This window comes from Vollenhovia emeryi, unplaced genomic scaffold (assembly GCF_000949405.1).
Source record: "Vollenhovia emeryi isolate VEMERY1.0 unplaced genomic scaffold, V.emery_V1.0 DF939317.1, whole genome shotgun sequence".
In the NCBI taxonomy this organism is placed as follows: domain Eukaryota; kingdom Metazoa; phylum Arthropoda; class Insecta; order Hymenoptera; family Formicidae; genus Vollenhovia; species Vollenhovia emeryi.
The window spans coordinates 87,902-106,034 of record NW_011967049.1 but is presented as its reverse complement, the minus strand read 5'-3'; the positions used below and the strand labels follow the sequence as shown (position 1 = coordinate 106,034).

At 38.3% G+C, this 18,133-nt stretch overlaps 2 protein-coding genes across 2 annotated transcripts in view; one reads left to right on the top strand and one right to left on the bottom strand.

Moving 5' to 3' along the window:
• Positions 1-8,271, top strand: part of LOC105558731 (homeobox protein rough) — a 13,705-nt gene extending 5,434 nt beyond the window's left edge. Inside the window, exons 3-4 of the mRNA XM_012006588.1 lie at positions 1,256-1,490; positions 4,441-8,271. Of these exons, the coding sequence (XP_011861978.1) occupies positions 1,256-1,490; positions 4,441-4,663 (458 nt within the window). The 3' untranslated portion in view covers positions 4,664-8,271. The remainder of the gene's footprint in view (positions 1-1,255; positions 1,491-4,440) is intronic.
• Positions 8,272-10,708: 2,437 nt separating this feature from the next.
• LOC105558717 (heterogeneous nuclear ribonucleoprotein A1, A2/B1 homolog) lies at positions 10,709-17,387 on the bottom strand. Its single transcript, XM_012006553.1, has 7 exons — positions 17,163-17,387; positions 16,084-16,295; positions 14,284-14,596; positions 13,512-13,761; positions 12,814-13,029; positions 12,362-12,533; positions 10,709-10,788 (listed from the first exon to the last, which is right to left on the bottom strand). The coding sequence occupies exons 1-6, from the start codon at positions 17,181-17,183 to the stop codon at positions 12,397-12,399; spliced, it is 1,149 nt and encodes a 382-aa protein (XP_011861943.1). The 5' UTR covers positions 17,184-17,387; the 3' UTR covers positions 10,709-10,788; positions 12,362-12,396.
• Positions 17,388-18,133: the final 746 nt, after the last annotated feature.

Genomic DNA, 18,133 nt, shown 5'->3' with positions numbered 1-18,133 from the left:
GATTGTCTTTTTATTTTATTTCAATCGCTCTCTGAAGCGTGTGACAGTCGGCATTATTAAAATCCCAAGATTGGTGGGCTGAGAACTAGAAGCAAAGTAGTTACTGCAATTTTACTTCGAACGTCTCTCCTGTGACGCTTCCCTTTAAGGTAGCTGCTTTGGCCTTCAAAAATAGCATTTTTCTCAAAGTCGGTCTCTTTTAGCGCGATTATTCCACAACTCCAAATAACCGGAAGCGATACAGATGCTTTGTATTATTTTTGTACAAAGTCTCCTTGTTTGACTTGCTCTGCGGCTTAGTTTTTTATATTTTTGCTTCCTTTTTGAGAGGAAGGAATCTTCCTATCGCACATTTTTCTCGAAACCCCTATCGCGCGGATCTATCGAGTTGCTTGAAGCGGTTATGAGGTTCAAGGAGCAATTAGTATCTCGTGTCCGCTTTACGCCAGATTGGGCGAAGCCTCGGGAAGCCTCAATTTCCGATATCGCTCTCTTTCTTCTCCCCTTCCCCTGCTCGGTACATCCTAATTATTCCATCGTGAAGATGAAATTACACCATGGCCAGATTTATTTCACGAATCCCTACCAAGCGCGCTGAAAAACGACCGGGATCAGAATCAAATTGAAGTATTAAGAAAGCAAATTATGAGAGACGCGCGTGTATCCAAATCTTTCAATTGTCGAGAGGTGCGTAATCAATACTGTTCTCGATGTTGCGGTAACTTAATGCTCGTTTTTATAAATTAATTGTAACGTTTAGAAGAATCCCGTGAACGAGAGAATCTTCTTTATGTAATCGTTTCAATTGTTTCGCGCTGATGAAAATGTCAAATTGGTACAATCAAAGCGAGCTATAGAGTCATCTATTCCATTCCATCTTCATTCTATCTCATTTCTTGGCTATTCCCGAATCTCAGTTTCTGTTTTAAAGATAACATCGAAAATAGTTTACCGTAAGTGTTTGTCACCTTAAAGAAATAACCTTTTTTAAAAAAAGACGCCAAGTATAAGCGTCGTCCGATCAAGAATTTAGATATGTTTCAAAAAAATTATTTTTGTCTTCTCTACAAAAGTAATAATATCACCAAATCGCGCCAACTAAAATGGATATTTGTACAAACTGTTACAGATACTTAATTATTTTTTATAAAAATATTGCGTGGCTATTATGTACAACGCGCGAATAAATTTTGACAGACGTCTAATTGTAGAAGAAATCCCGTGTCCCCGGAGATTTGTATTTCTTTCCTCGCAGTGGCGCGTAGAAGAAGGAAAGAGGGCCGGCCGCGAAGACAAAGGACGACATTCAGCGGCGAACAGACACTGAGGTTGGAAGTCGAGTATCGGCGGGGAGAGTACATCTCGAGGGGGCGCAGATTCGAGCTCGCAACTTCCTTGAGACTCACCGAGACGCAAATCAAAATCTGGTTCCAGAACAGGCGCGCCAAGGACAAAAGAATCGAAAAGGCGCAGCTAGACCAACAGTATCGGTACTCATTCACTTTAGTTCTCTTATACTTTGTCCATTTTCTTCCGCAGATCATACCTTAGAGATTGCACCATTAAAGACAGAGATTGCGTCTGAAATGTAATCTGCGTCTTTCTGAATTTTCTCACTAAACAAGTTCGTTCTCCTAAATTTTTTGTCGTTTAGAAATCCCGTTTCTTTTTATATCTTTAATCAGATCGTGATACAGTTGTTAAACATTTATGCATTCCTAAAAAGTCTAGGATTTAAGATATTTCTAGAATCGCGTGGAAATATTTTAAAACGACAGTGAAATGTCTCGAAATCACGGTACAAGTCATGATTATCTGATTATTATTTTAGCTACCATGCATGCTTCCTGTTTACTAAACTGTAGAATAATCCGCATAGTACGAGTATACTTTTTCGACTTCCTTCATTGACATTTGCATAAATTGGTATTCCAAGATAATAATATGATTAAGTCTCTTTCGATGTTTCTGAGAAGAGTATATCTGGTTTATGGTCAAAGATTTCTGGAGTTACCGAATACTAAAATAGGATCGAAACGAAAAACTTCAACAAGGCGAATCCAGCGGCGAATGTAAGGAATAAAATTATTCCAAATTTTAATGAAATACGCAGTTTTTCTATTACGTAAAAAAGCTGCGCAAACGTCATGAACGATATCGATAGTGGTCGGTAGCCGAGTACAGAATTGAGCCCCTGATTGTAGCAAGTTTCTTCCGAGTGTTCCATAAATGTGTTTTACACTTTAAAGAGATGCGAAGGACAAATCGATCTTCCACAATCCTCTCTTAAGCCTCTAGGATTTTATTTACTGCTTGTATTATTTCTCAAAGCCACTCGAGCCACGCTAGTCTGATTTCTCCTCGTCGAAACTGGCATGGGAAAACTGAGAGGACCATATGGAACATATGGCGATTTTCGCATACGTCCCACATCCTTGCATCCCACGCATGATGCATCCAGTCGATTTGTTATCTTGTCAGCGTGATGTATCGTGCCTTCAATGTGGCTATTAACGCGCGGCCGTTAGGTTCATCAGCTGTTCTTAGAATTTTTCTAATTCCCGACGCAACGCAAAATTAGTGCTCGGATATATAATTTCTCCGACTTGAATCTTACTTCAGAGATTTCAAGTTAACGCGAGATAAAGCTCTCAAAATCAACGAGTTTCGTTCAAAATCAGGAACTTGGTTACGAGAAATGTCGGAAGAGAATTATAATTAAACGAATTACATTTAACAATTTATTATTACATACAGGCAATCTCAGAGAACTGTTTCGGTGCAACCGACAGGGGACGATGTCTCGCGTGGGAAAAATAAAATGTAAAAATAAACTGAGATTCTTCATAATTTTGAAAATCGAGAAATTAACAATAGACGTGCTTCCCAGATAAAGGCTAATCTATTCTTAATATCTTCGTCTCGCGGCTTATTTATTTCTTCACGAAAAATCGCCCCCTCTTTGACCGTACGAATTCGGAGAGAGATACAAGATATTGCAAGGTATAAAATCACACTCGAGTGACCCCGGGCGTTTTGCGTCGCGCGGATTCTTCAATTTGCAAAATTTCCACGACCACGACGGGACTCGGATAACTCCTGTTAACACCCGAAATCGCGCGAACCGCCCCGACCACCTCGCCCGAAATCAAGCCCTAAGTATCCCATCGCGAACAATTATTCCGGAGAACACGGCCGGCGCGGTCCGGAGGAGAGACGTTGCCCGATGAATTCGGCATCCTCCGCGTAATGCGAGGCGAGGGCGAGGGTGAGGGCGAGGGCGAGGGGATGACGCCGCGAGAACGCCCCGGCGCCGCACAAAGACCGAAATTTGTATGAGCTCCTCCTCCTCGCGCCGCGGATCACAATAGCGGAGACGTAATCCCACTTAAGGCTATTTAGCGGCGTATCACATCGGCGTATCAACCCCGGTCGAGCCGTGAGCGTCGCGTACGCCGGGGGGTCCGCCGAATCTCGCCCACCCCCTTCCTTCGTTCCTTCGCCACCCTTGCCACTCGCCGGGAGTGGCCCCGGTGTTATTCAGTCGATATGCACCTGACGCTCGATAAACCGGATAAACGACGGATAAATGCATCCCCCGTGCTAACCGCGGTGGATTTTCTCATCCACTTGTCGCAACCCTCGCGCGCATTCACGGGACGCACCGCCGTCCTGATCTCCGATCCGCGGTCTCAATTTGCTCCGCAAAAAAAAAATATTAAGAGACATTTACGAGATGGGGGGGGGGGGAGTTCTGAGAATCGAGTGGAGAGAGTTTTACTTTGATCGGCTTTTTTCTGCTAGAATCTCCGTCCGACGATGAATTTTTTATTCTAAACTCAATCGTTGTGGCATTTGAATGTTCAACGTTAGAAACGTCGCTTCCTGAGGTTCAATATTTTAATGACGAAGAGGAGCAACCTCAAAATAATCTTTTTCAATGGTAAAACGGTAAAAATGAAGGAGTTGCGTCGAATTATCGTAAGGGATTTCTCGTTTTAATGTAAAATTTCACGGGGTGATTTAAAAAATGGGAATGTGGAATGCGTTTTAAGTCGTTTGTTAGATTATATTATAAAAGGCTCGATTACATTCTAAATAGCTGAGATCTCAACACCGGAACATCTCATAGCAGTCTTCATTTAATATAACCAACCAGATATTTGGAGCGTAAACGAGCGGTGAGGGCTGACACGCGATCCACAGTTTAAGTAACGATTCCGCTCTCCCCCTAATGTTTCGCCGAATAAAGGCGGTTACTTCAGGCAAATGGAAACACCGGCCACGTTGATTGTTTCTCTTTTATAATCTCCCCGAATTACTTTTTTTTTTACAGACGGAAGCAATTTTTCTACACGGTTGGAAAGTATTGAACTTATAATCGCCACTCGTCGCAACAATTGCCGTAACTTTGTTGTTGAATCTCATTGTGGCTTGCAGAAACTTTGCGGTATCGAACGGCCTGGTGAATCTGCCGCTTTACAACGCGACAGGATTCTGCGGCCTCTGTCTGTACAAGGACACCTACGGCTCGGTGACCAATCACTCCTGCATCTCCGGCAGCTCCGTCGTCGTCGACTCGTCTTTGAAGAATCAGCCGCGTTACAGCAGCAGTGGCAGCGAGACGTCCGACAATCCGCCGAATCTCGTGTCGACGACTTAATTAAATCCAACGGGCGGTTCACTTAAGACATGTTCGTTTAAGGTACATGTCTGACAATAAGTTCATTTCTCTCTTTTCTATTCTATGTAATTATGCGACACAGGGGCAGTTTCAACAATCCGTTTTCAGCGTGCACGAAGAGATGAGACATTACAAATACTTTCCCTGGCGTCAATAGCGATAAGCGATAACTGCAAAAGACACATCTGTTTACCTCAGAAAATCTTTCCTTCTAGTTGTTTCTTTAATTTCAGTTGACTTTTCAGTACAATACTAGGCAATATGTAAATATAGTCGTTATTGAGTAACCTAGTTTTCAGAGTTTCTCAAACTGTTGCCTTTTCAACCCTCGTTCATTATTTACGTGGAACGGAAGATCGAGATGCCCGAAGAATTTTTAGTCTTCCAGAATAAAGTTTCTGCTGTAAAATTTTGAAAATTACCATATTGGTGCTTGATGTTTTCCTATGCTTTTGTGTACAGTCAGAACAGCACTTCTAATATCTTCATTATATCACTGCCGCAAAAATCTCATTATTTTAAGATACCGAGACATTTTTTTAATAATGAGATTCTGTGTGATACGTTTAATATCTTATACAAATTAGTACTCATAAAATTAGTAAACATTTTAAACAAAGTAACAATAATTATCTTTAAAACCACATTTTTGTTGAAGAGGTAAAATTTGAACAATATACTATGTAAAAAAACTATCAATATTGAGACAATATTAAGACAAAGATAACGCAAAAAATACGGCAACGCCTCATATAAATATCTTACCAACACTCGTCGCTAGAATTGAGAAATGCACTCGAACGCTCTCGAAATCAGTAATTAAATGTACAAACGAAAAATGCACGTTGGTTTAGTATCGAATAAATTTAATGAAATGCACCTTGTTTGCGTTATTGCTAACAGGTACAAAACGAAAATTTTTTAAAGTTCTGAAAAAGTTATGTACTTTTAAATGTTAACTTTCGCAAGAAACAAGAAACAGTAAAACAGACTCCCGATCAAGATTTGCTTCGCTTGGAATCGCATCTTTCGAGATTAGCATTTTTTGGTAACAAAGTTAAATCATTGAAATAGTGAAATTAGTTTATAAACTTACCTCCCATTTTTCTTGTTTGCTATTAATTCGCACGCCGGGAGTAAAATCGATTTGAAAACGATTTTGAAAAATGAGAAACGTTAATATAAACGTTAAATTATCACCGAAAAGTCAATCCAATTACAATTAATCATAATAGTAACGTAACGTATAGAGTTGCAATTATTAATTATATAATAATTATAATAAGATTTGAGCATGTTTTATCTGTAATTAATGCTTAATCGATAATGAGAATACATGAAACTGCAAAAAGATATACAATTTTAATTCTTATCTTTTTAGTTACGTCTCGCAAACAATTCATATAATTATTGCAATGCATTATAACTAAGTTGAAATAATTTTCAATAGTTGATGCACAAGTACAATTTGCAATCGCATGTATTTCGCGAGTTTGGAGGAGAATGAAAAAACAGCTCTGTAGACTAAAAACAAAAGTTTATTAAATGTGTAAAAATAGTGTTACAATCTAAAATATATATACAATATTCTTATTATATCCTAAAAAAATCCCAGGTTTCTTAATTTTTAGGATCTTTACGGACTCGTTTAAGAATCTTTCAATTCTTAAAATCTTATATAACTGTAAATGCAAGAATTTTTGCTCCGAGAGATTCCAAGATTCCATCCGATCCAAGAGAGATTAAAAAATTAATTATTTCAGAGGCAAATTGAACGTTAGCAAAGTGGTAGTAAATCAATTTTCGATATTAATTTGAAGTTGTTCCCTTTGACAACACATACAGAGTAATGTTATGGTTCGTAATAATTTAATTTTTTTCAATGCTAGGATATAAACTGCACATCCCTAAGATGGACGTCACTAAAATTAAAATTTTTTAAGACGTAAATTCTACCTTAAAATATTAATAGTCTTAATTTTTAGAAATATTTCTTTCTCAATCTTCGACTCTGGAACCTTTGGAAACTTAGATTCCTTAGATTTTCTCAAAATCACCTGATCTCGATTAACACTCAAAGCAATTTGAAAAAAAAGTAGGTCGCATAGAAATGCATAGATCACTTACTTTTGAACTTACCTCAGTCGGCGGCCTCGGAAGGACGGCGGCACAGGCACATCGCTCTCGTCGAGTACCAGCCCGAATGGTAAACCAGAAATTAATGAAAACGAAAGACAGCAATTAATACAGTGAAAGTAAAAAGAAGTCTCAGTAACAAACGCCCTGCCTGCTCATCGCGAGAAGAAAACTTAATTAAATCAAGTGAGAATGTCTATCGCGCTTTAGGTGAGGACACGGCCGATCAATCACAGATTTCAACGGGACAATGAACATTGAGAATCAACTCACAAGCATTTGAATTTGTTTCCTCCAATAAATCTTACTACTCGCGATTTCAATTTCTGAAATCTCAATCGCTCCGTAATGTATTATATGAGTCTTGAGAGCAGTAAAGTTTCTTCGACAACTCCGTCAGTCGTTAGATCTCGCTAACTCGTTTGTTAAATTCGTTTCTTTCTGAAAGGCCTGGTCTCTCTAACTCGGCATTTCGGTTAAAGAATTGAGTCTTTATCGCCACAAGGAATTCTTGCACGGTTATCCCTGATCCTTCGGGAATCTCGATTTCCTAGATCATGGATACCGATAGATCAATATTAAAGTGTATCTATAAGTCAATTATTCTCGTACGAGTCTCAAGTGACAAAGAGCTATGTGAAGCTAACATTTTGAATATCAGATCTGGTAATTGGTATCCTAGGCATCTCGTAGCAAGGGGTTTATGGTAGCGTGATTCCTTCAATCTTCTAATAATACAATACACGATGAAAATATTGCACCTTAAACGTAGAATGCTGTAACTTGAAAAAAACTTTTAAAAAGAGTAGACATAAAAATTCCGAAAGGGATACATATAAAGATCTAATTTATAAATTTCTGAAAGTGTATTCGCGCAACAATATATTGCAGAATAAAATTCTGTCTGCTCAACCGCGACGAGTAAGACTTTAACTTTGTTTTCTAAGACTCAAAATTCTTGAAACTATGCTGTACATTTGTAACATGCGGATCCCTAGAGATCTTCGGACGGCGATACAAAAAGCGCAACATCTCTCAAAGAGTTCTCCTCATTTCTAAGCGATATATTTTCATAGAGAGAAACTCCCTGTGTACACATGAACACTGGTGAAGATAAAAAAAAAGAGAGAAGAAAAATATAAAAAACAGCAACGATGCAACAGCTATACGAACGAAAATGTACCTCCTGTTCAGCCTAAAACTTTCTTTGCGAAAGGAAGATGAATTTAATGGAATCGGCAGTGTTTCGCTTGATGTTTCACGTGTTGGGTTTCGTAATCGTGGCATGTACTGTACGGAACATGTTTAAAAAATTTTTTTTATAGCTTACATTCTTTTCTTAAAATTGCATTAGAATTTGGCATACATTTAGCCAGATATTTCGTATAAATTATAAGTTAAAATAAATTAATTGCAATTTATTATTAATAACAATAGAAGATGTTTAAATTATAATACAAATTTAATATAAAAATTAAAACGTGTTACAATACAAATTTATTTTCCCTTTTTACGTCTATGCTTTTATTAAATTGCGGATACTTTATTATTAATGTCTTTCTATTTTTTCCTCTACATATAATTAAGGCAACGTGTCACGACAAAACTTTTAATACAAAAGGTTTGAGATATTAGAAACTTGTTCGATTTTCAAGCAAATTCTACCGATTCTTTTTCACTCATCAGACTTTCGCAAGTTCTCTATTAATAACAACAAATCTGGTATACAGTGCACCAGATACACAACGTAGTCGCCAAAAAACACTGTAAAATAAGACTGCAATGTCATGCACACACTTGTTGCCATTTAACACCCTATAAATATGTATATGTACATTTATACGTGTTATATATGTATATCTAAGCAAATGAGTCGAAACATTCCTACCTGTGATTGCATAACAGAGGCTAGAATGGAAAGCCTAGTAAACACTAGTTCTGTCTGTCGCAGCCTGAGAATCCTCTCTTTCTCTCTGTTATCTTTGCCTTTTCCCTTCTTTCTTTGTTCTTTCGCTCTTTCTGCTATCTGCTAGCATCTTCCTGGCTCTTAAGCTGATAATCTTCGTCACTAATTGTAAGTTAAAAATCCAAACTGCACTAGACTAACTAGAGACTACTCTAGCACTTTCAACGTCGCTCTAGTTCTACTAGAAGAGTGAAGAGCTGATTTGGGGGATGTGAGGATGAGATTCGAAAATTATGCTTCAGGTAATAAACACTTGAACCAGATGAGTATGTGAATCTTGATATCTAAAGAATTTTGTTTTCTTCACAGATTTATTACTAGCAGTATATGAGAATTTTATTTTTTTTTCCTTAGCAGAATCTCGAGCAATAAAATTTCAAATCAAATTATATAATCAATTTAGATATTCCCGTAATTAAGGATTCTTAAAAATTTCGGGGAACTTTTGAGAAAATGAACGATATTAAAAAAATTAATTTGGAAGTCTCGAAAATTTTGAAAGCCTCGGGAGAGATTGTAGACTCTTTCAGAATCTGCCAAGTTTTTGAAAATTTCTACATTTTTAGACAATTAGAATTAAGATCATCATTAATAGTAACTGTTAAAATAAATAATTATCCACGCAAATATAAATAACACATAAATGTAAAGTAAAATTAATTTCTCTCGTTTTCTCCTTCAAAATTCTCAAGGTGCTTTAAGAATTCTTAATTTTAAGCAATATTCAAAGTGATTCACAATCTTCTAGATATATACTCCAAATTGTTCGAAATATTTATATAGTCTATCGCTATTTAGAGCATAAATCTTTTTCTATGACAAACGATCGCGACGATGAGTTCACAAGATTCGTTCGTAACATTCTTTGCAATAAAAAAAAACAAAAACTACAGAAGATTGGGAATGGGGTTTTCGTACTATACAAATGATTTAATACTGCGAATACATATTTGAACATTGACGCCTCGAGGTATCGGTGGTATTTTTCTTTTCTTTTTCATTGACTACACAGTCGACAGTACATCTATTTCTGCCTTTTCCCTCGTTCCTTGTTTCTTTTTCATCTATTGTACAAGTCCTACAAAGGTTGTTCCTTCAACACGTACAAGATGATCCTGATCTATTGTTGTTATCTTGAATAATTTTATTATGCAGCTTCGAAGAAAAAATTACGTAGTTATGAGACTCGTATGACAATATATATATAAATTGCATCTTATATACATCTTGCCTGTTTTATAAAGTTATGCGATTTATAAAGAACTGTATTTTATATACATTTTGCTTGTTTAAGTATGGAAACTTCGAAGTTGCACGTGAAAGATACTCTGAGCGATAATGTTTAGCTGGTTTATTCTGACCCTCCGCAGTAGTTTCGTCTGAGCTTACAGCCTATTGACCTCGCAAAAGTAAGACATAATAAAGAAAAGGTTTTCTTTTATTTAAGCCAACTAATGCTTAAACAATTATACAGCTTCGTAAACTAGATTATTTCCTATTAATTAGTCCTAATTAGTTCCTACGAAACGCTGACGAATACTCTTCTCTTGCCGTTTTTATCGCTACATGTACGCACTATATCTTTCTCTCTTCTTCTTATTTTTCCTAACATAAATTATCTTCCTGTATATATGAATAAAACTGTTTTGCCTGTCTACTGAATATTTACGCGCAAGTCTTTGTAACGGACGTAAAAATACATTTGAACGATAATACGACTCTTTACAATGAGAAGAAAGGGAGAAACTGGACGCAAGATTAAAAAAGAATAGGCGTATAAGCCTCTCACTGCGAGCTAACTGATGGTTTTTTTTTCTCTTTCTCTGTCCTGTATCCTGATTGTCCTGCCTGCCTGACCGACTTCCTGACTGTTTTTGAGTTTCTGCCTGTTCGTTGCCTTGTCTCTCTAGCCTGATAGCCTGCCTGCCTGCTCCAATACTAAACAGTACAGAAGTACTGGCGACTAGAAGACAAGTAGGAGTAGTAGGAGTAGTAGCTTCACCTGAGGTTCAAAAGTCAAGAAATCTGTTAGTTAAACTCCTTAGCCTGTGCAAAAGACCGATTGGGTCGTGAGCAAGGAATTTCCGAATCTTGGGATCTTTTTAAAGCTCTAGATTTGCAAAGACATCTCTTGGAGTCCAAGAATTTTTCGACTTACACAATCGAATGTCCTACATTTTCTTCGATTTGTTTAATTTCGAATAACTATGGATAATTTGAGAATATCAAATCACTTGCGTTTCCTGAAAAATTTTGGATTATTTACATTTTTACTATTTAAAAGTCCTATTTCCACACGCATCTCTCGGTGAATTTTAAATTTCCAAGTTCTTGATGGAATTTTTAGATAGCAGATAGCGTATTATTAAAAAAATGTTTTAACACTTCTAGAAATTTTTGAACTATCCAAATTCCTGAAACTTCCAGATTTTGAGATTAAAATAAGTGTCCTATATCAAAATTTTTAGGTACTGATATCTTTTCTTCTTGTGTATGGACTTCATTATGTTAGATTCGGAATATCAAATTTTAAAGGAAACTCTCAAATTGGAAAGTGTTCCATATCCAGACTGTTTTGCTAAAGTTTAAAAAATACATGATTTGACAAAAATCTTCTTTCCACAAAGATCTAGAAGACCCAATCTCTGTACTGTTAAATTCTTGGATTCTTAAATTCTCGGCGTATGATATCCTGAGATTCTTAAATCCTTGATCCTGTAGACCCTTAGAGGTCCTAATACATAGATTTGTGTATTATTATAATTGTGAATACTGATATTAAGTAAATTCCTCCAGAAAAACCCTTCATCGCTTCTTATCAGACTATAACAAAATAACTAATCATCATCCTGAATACACGCATATGTAAAATGAAAGTAATGCTATTCCTCTGATCTAAACTTCTAAACTTTGCTCGAAAACGTGCTACTTGTAAAATAAAAAACAAGAAATAAAGAACGCCACTGAATTGCCAAATAACTGTTAATTATAGTCACGCTAGAAAAATGATGTAGCGAATATTAGTATGCAACACTGACTAAAAGATGTGACTTTGCGTTCTAATTGTATCGTTAGCACAAGTCCTAAAATTAGGTGTGTATGTATATGTATATCTATATCGTCAATGAAGCAATTTTCATGTCCTCATTTGCTTTCTTCAAGATTTGTCTCTCAATAAATCATAGATACATGTATATGTGTCGTAGTTTTTTAATTACATCCTAAATAATATGAGCAAGATGACGTAAACTATTATAATAGTAAGTAATTATAAGAAATAATTTGATAAATTTAAGTAATTAACAAACTGATATTATTGAAAATAAACTGGTCTATGTGTGTCGAAGTTGTCTGTCAAATATATGAATCATAATATATCGACATTTACAAATATGTATATCTATGAAGCAGGAAATTAAAATGTCCGTACCATTCAGTGATGCATATACCTAAAAATTCTGTGAGAGGTAACTCGACATTTCCGGATTTGTGGAATCTCGCCGCAAATTTGAGTGGACGGTTTCAAAGTAGCGACTCGATAATTATTATACTGAGATAATTATGGTTTTGCTTACCAGCGAGAAGGGTCAGCGATATGCTCAATGTTATCTTAATATCTCCTTCCACTGCCGCCTCCTCCTCCACCACCGCCGCCACCCATGTTTCCACCTCCGAGGGAATTGCCACCGTAACCACCTTGATTACCGTATCCCCCACCGCCGCCGGAATTTCCACCACCCATAGGACCTGCGGCGTCGCGAGACAAAGAAAACAGGACTATCGGTTACAGCGGAAACGATTGTTCATAAATTCCATACTCAAACGATAATATTCGCGACAACAAAGGAATTACATTTGCCAAAGGAATTACATAACTTTTATAACATTTCATTAAATCATTATTTGTCATATTCGATCGAGACAAAGAATTTTCATATTTTACATCTCAGTATGCAGATAACTGAGCTCAACGAATAAAAAGGTCAATAGAAAGACGATCGTGTCGTTGATTTTTAAGGAGGAGAACCTTGTCCGCTGAACGGCGGTAACCATCTTGAGTCTCCAGACTGACGTCCGCTGGGACCCGAATTAATGCCGTATGGAGCTGATCTGCCACCCGAATTGAAATTGTTGCGCACTGGGCCGCCCCCGTAACCTTGCTGATAACCACCACCGAAGTTGTCATTGCTCCAATTACCGCCGCTGTTGTAGCCACCCTGTCCGCCTTGATTCCAGCCACCACCTATTTAAAACGCAATAATCAGTATCCTTCTGCACTCGAGATAATAACATTGTGCGATTCGACTCTGCATTACAGACGACATAATATTTCTACTTTTCGATATAGAAATTATTTTATTTTTTGTATTAATTTTGGTTCACATTCTGTGAAGCTTCGCCTTCGTTTTTCTTGCTCTAATAATGTTTACAAGCGAAGCGCTGAAAACGCAAGTAGAAAACACAGATGCAAAGTCAAAGCGCGCCGCGACTTGACCCTCGCTTGACGTCGCAAAGAGTCGTTCACGAAGTCAAAGTGAAAAGAAACATCTCATAATATGAGATCTGCTTGAACAATTAATTTACCGGTACAAATTGAGAGAGCTTAAAAGTTCACTCGCGCAGTTACAAGCCAATTTTGCAAATATCAGTATTGTTAAAGAGCGACGTTGACGCGAGGATCAATTCGGTTCTAAGAGGAGTAGAGAACAAAAATTGTCTGCAAACCTTCACCTTGGTTTTGATTCTCCCAAGGTCCATTACCCCCCCAACCTCCTTGATTACCTCCACCGTATCCACCTTGATTACCACCGTTGTTCCAGTCACCACCACCACCACCGCTGCCGCGCCCTCCCCAGCTACCGCCGCCCTGGTTACCACCGCGAGGTCCCCTGCCTACACCCTGGCCACCGCGGCTGCCGCCGCCACCGCCGCCACCGCCTCCGGAAGCGGACGCCATTTCCGCTCTGCTTAAAGCCTATGGTAAAAATTATCATAATCAAAATCATTCGACGTGTAATCTGTGGAAAATGGAAGGAACAAGCTGCGGCAGAGTATTCTGTACCTTATATAAAAGCATATCGGTACAAACATCTGAAATATTACGGGAAAAATTTATTTTTCGATAATCCTGGCTGAATATTTTTATGCATAAAGTGAGAAAAGAAATAGATGAACTGACGAAAAAGACTGATGAGAAATAACACTTGAATTTATACAAAAGTAAATACTTCTTCCATATGATTAAGATAAGAAGTCATTTCTGTCTTCGACTAGATTTCTAATTTCTTGACGATCGGACAATTTTCAGTTCTCAAAATGTTCTCCAAATTTTTAATATTTTATTAATATTCTACAAGAACCATTGAACAAAAAAAGTAGAAAGAAAAAAGAACAAAAGACTCTAGAAAACGTCACAAAATTATTTTTCGTAACTTCTTGTGGAAATTAACGCATTTATTTTGCACGGTAAACCATCTTTGAGAACGAGTGTTCTCACCTTCTTGACATCAACATGCTTGCCGCGAATCTGGTGATTACGCTGTAAACAGATCTTGTCGACAGGATCATAATCGTCGAATTCAACAAAGCCGAAGCCACGTTTCTTGCCAGTCTCCTTGTCGGTCACTATGCTGATCGAGTTTATGCTGCCGTAACTCTGAAAATACTGCCTGAGGTCTTCCTCCTCGTGGTCGTCCTTCAAGCCACCTACGAAAAGTTTCTTCACGGTAGCCCCCGCTTCCGGACGGCCAATCTCTTGCCTGGGAACCGCTCTCTTAGGCTCGACCACCCTACCATCTACTCTGTGAGGTCTGCAAGAAGTTTACTCTTTACCAACTCTCATTTGTACTTTCACACGCGGGGCGAACGGAAGAATGGACTTATGTGAGGAGAAAAATCATACGAATTCAAGCAAGAACACAAGCGAGCTCTATATTACCGAGTCAGATACTTGTATCTCCGACGAGATTGACTTCTTCATTTATATATCAAGTGTTTTCTTTATCCGTCTCAATCGAGGGGTAAACCGCTGATCAAGATCATGTACACTAGGGATTACTGATGCCTTCCCATTTAAATTTGCGCACATGTAGAACACGTACACATTTCCCGTGTATACGCAAAATGTACGAAATGTATAGACATGTGCTAAATTCATGTGGAGAGGCATCAGTGATCCCTAGTGTACACCAATGCCTACTAATGCCCACTGGGCATTACTTTATCTTATTGTCCACGTTACTTATCTTATCTTGTTAATATCCCAGCAGGGTCTAATACTCAAACTAATGCCCAAAAAGTGCCTAGTAATTCCCAGGGTTGGGGGAAGTAACTCGTTACTTGTAACGAAGTTACAGTTACTTCTTTTTGGTATAACTCTAACTTAACTTCGTTACTTTCTCTACATCTGTAACTGTAACTTAATTCAGTTACATTTTTTCGATAACTAGTAACTAATTTAATAGTTACATTAATTGTTACTTTATATATTTTTCAACCTCTACAGATCGCATTAGTCCTTGCATTTGTGCATAAACACCTTTATCCCGTGCCGGAAATAATTTTACAAAATTCTACAAAAAAATTAAATATAACTGCCAGAATCTAAGAAATTCTACGTAAATTAAAAAAAGTGTTATAAAAATCAACATAAAAATGCCAGAATTGGAACACTTGTTAATTTTTGCAATATTCTTCAAGTAAGCGGACGTTTTAATTCTTTAAGATTTCGTTGTTTCCCAAATTTTTAAAACTAGTAAAGTTTTGTACTAATTTTTACAAAATTGTACATTTTCATGAAATACTACTTGCAATAATTTCTTAATTTGAGAACATTGACTATTTTATAGATATTTTTACGAAGAAATAAATGTTTCAACGAAGATATAAAAATTTCTACAAATTTCTATTTCAAGCCAATTTTTTGTAGTTATTTATGGAAATTTTTTCCGCTAAGGTCGCCGCTTTACAATTCAGATGCAGATTTGATACATTTATTTCTATTGCAAGGGAGTAACTGCAAAGTAATGATTCGTTACTTTTCGAGTAACTGTAACGCGTTACTTTTTAGAATTGGTAACTTGTGAATGTAACTAGTTACATTGTTAGCGAAAAAAACTGTAACTGTAACTAGTTACTTTTATAAAGTAACTTTCCCAACCCTGGTAATACCCAGTAATGCCACAAATCTGTACACAATACCCTCAGCGGTTTACCCCTTGGTCGCAATAAACAGTCGCTTCTAAAATCGAAGAGTCCCTTTTTTTTAATATCTCCTATAAATCCCCCCTTTTTTTACCTAGCATTCTGAGCATCATCCACCATGTGAGCGCGAGAATAGGTGATGAATCCAAAGCCTCTCGAACGCTTTGTTTTGGGATCTTTCATAACCACCACGTCCACTATCTCGCCCCATTGCTCAAAGTGCTTCTTCAGTGAATCATCCGTCGTTCTATAATCCAGTCCGCCGATGAACAGCTTCCTAACGTGCTCTGGTTCGTTTTTACCATCCTGAAGCATCGAACGACATTACAAAAGCTGAAGTTTCTTAATCGTGCAAGATAATCAATCGTTTCGAACGTAAGTCTCGGATATTTTGCCCGCCTGAGGAGATAAATTTTCGAACTTGCGTTCTACGCATCTAAATCTAATCGCATTCCTTTAATTGTCGAAGCTAACGGCTGTAATTAAACAATACTTTAACAAATTGCTTCTCATTAATTTATCGCATTCCGTCGTCCGTTTTTCTTCTTGCATTTCTTTTTGTTAAAGCGAGAACGATCAATAGCGTTCGTTATCACATTTCTATCCGGGGAAACTTGCAAAGTTTCGTCACTTAAGGTCCAGACAAGCGTATCTGCGTCATTTACGTGCATCGGTGTAAAAGCAAGACCTGGCGATGCAAAAGTAATGGTAATTGAACCAACTCCCGGGTACCTATCGCGGGAAATGTTTAGAATTATTCCGTCTCCTCGAGAAAGCGCAATAGAAATGTCGAAAATAATCCAACGATTCCGACCGGAGTCAACGCCGACCGTTTCCACGATAAGTACGCGACTCCTTGTTACGTGCGAAATTTTTTTCCGAGTCGAAATCCCAACGGCGAAATAATTCCCGTGATTCCCCCCCCCCCCCTCCGAATCTACTCGTCTACCCGAGAACTCGGACGTATCCTGATTTAATCGTCGCGGGATAATTTACCAGAAACTTCGGAGCGAGAGCGTTAAGCTTCGCCGAAGCCTGAAAGTTAGAGCTATGTCGTCTCCGCGGCATCGTGACGAGTCTTCGACGTAGCCGAAGTGCCACGGCACGGTGCAATCGTCGATGGGAACCGCGGCGTTTCGCAGAATGGGCGATTTTGGCGGCGCAAGTACTCACGTCGTGCTCCATCTTCACCATTTTGAGGGCCCTGAACAGGATTGCGAGTCCTGTGTAGCTCGTGGACAGAAGAAAACGCAAACCGACGGCGAACGACGGCGGAAAACGACGCTATCACGGCACGGACGATCGATATCCACTCCCTGCGCGCACTCGCGTGAACCCCGGACGAGCCAGCCAACCACGTCCAACTCCGTGATCAATGGCCGCGCGCGGGTGGGTTTCCACCATGGAGAATGAAGCTGGATTCACATGGAGCGTAAGTTGCGTAGCGTAACCTGCGTATCGCTAATCACAGGACTAGTTCAACGGAATTATTGAAACGGTTCTATCAGCATGATCCTGTGATTGGTGATACGCAGGTTACGCTACGCAATTTACACTCCATGTGAAAGCACCCTTATACATTCTCCATGAAGGCACAATTTCACGCAGCGAATAAAAGCTGGCGTTTTACCCCCTCTCCATAAATTCCTGCCAGAATGGCGAATGTAGCGAATAAACGCTCAAAGTTCGACACAGTCCAACTTTTAGCGAATTGATCAAGCAACGCTGAAATTTAAATTATTTTACTTAAGTGTATAAAAAAGAAATTATGGCTGAAGGATTTAATCAATTGACAGCACCCGAAAATATAAACGAAGTTACTACATATTATACAGGGTGTCTGATGCAAAAGTAGCAACTTTGAAAATAGTAGATTGGGTTAAACTAAGGAGAAATATCATGTACTGCGGTACAAAGTAACATTAGTTATTGAGTAGTAAATTTACACGTTTGAGCGAATGAGGATGCAGGAGACGGTAGGCCGGACTCGGAAGGCATTTAAAAAAATCGATCGATGAGCGGGAGGTGGAGCAACGCGCGAGATACTATGTTTATGTTTCGGGTCGCTCGTCGCTCGCGCTCGCTGCCCGCGCGCTCGCCGCCCGCGCCGCGCTCCCCGTCGCGCCTAGGTTTTTTCCCACCAT

What these genes read in the sequence shown, in the direction of transcription:
- LOC105558717 (XM_012006553.1), bottom strand. Translation starts at nt 17,183, where the DNA reads ATGGTGAAGATGGAGCACGAC. An exon ending in AGCATGTTGATGTCAAGAAG is followed by an intron (nt 13,762 to 14,283) that starts GTGAGAACACTC and finishes TTTTTACCATAG; the next exon opens with GCTTTAAGCAGAGCGGAAAT. An exon ending in ACCGCCGTTCAGCGGACAAG is followed by an intron (nt 12,534 to 12,813) that starts GTTCTCCTCCTT and finishes GCGACGCCGCAG; the next exon opens with GTCCTATGGGTGGTGGAAAT.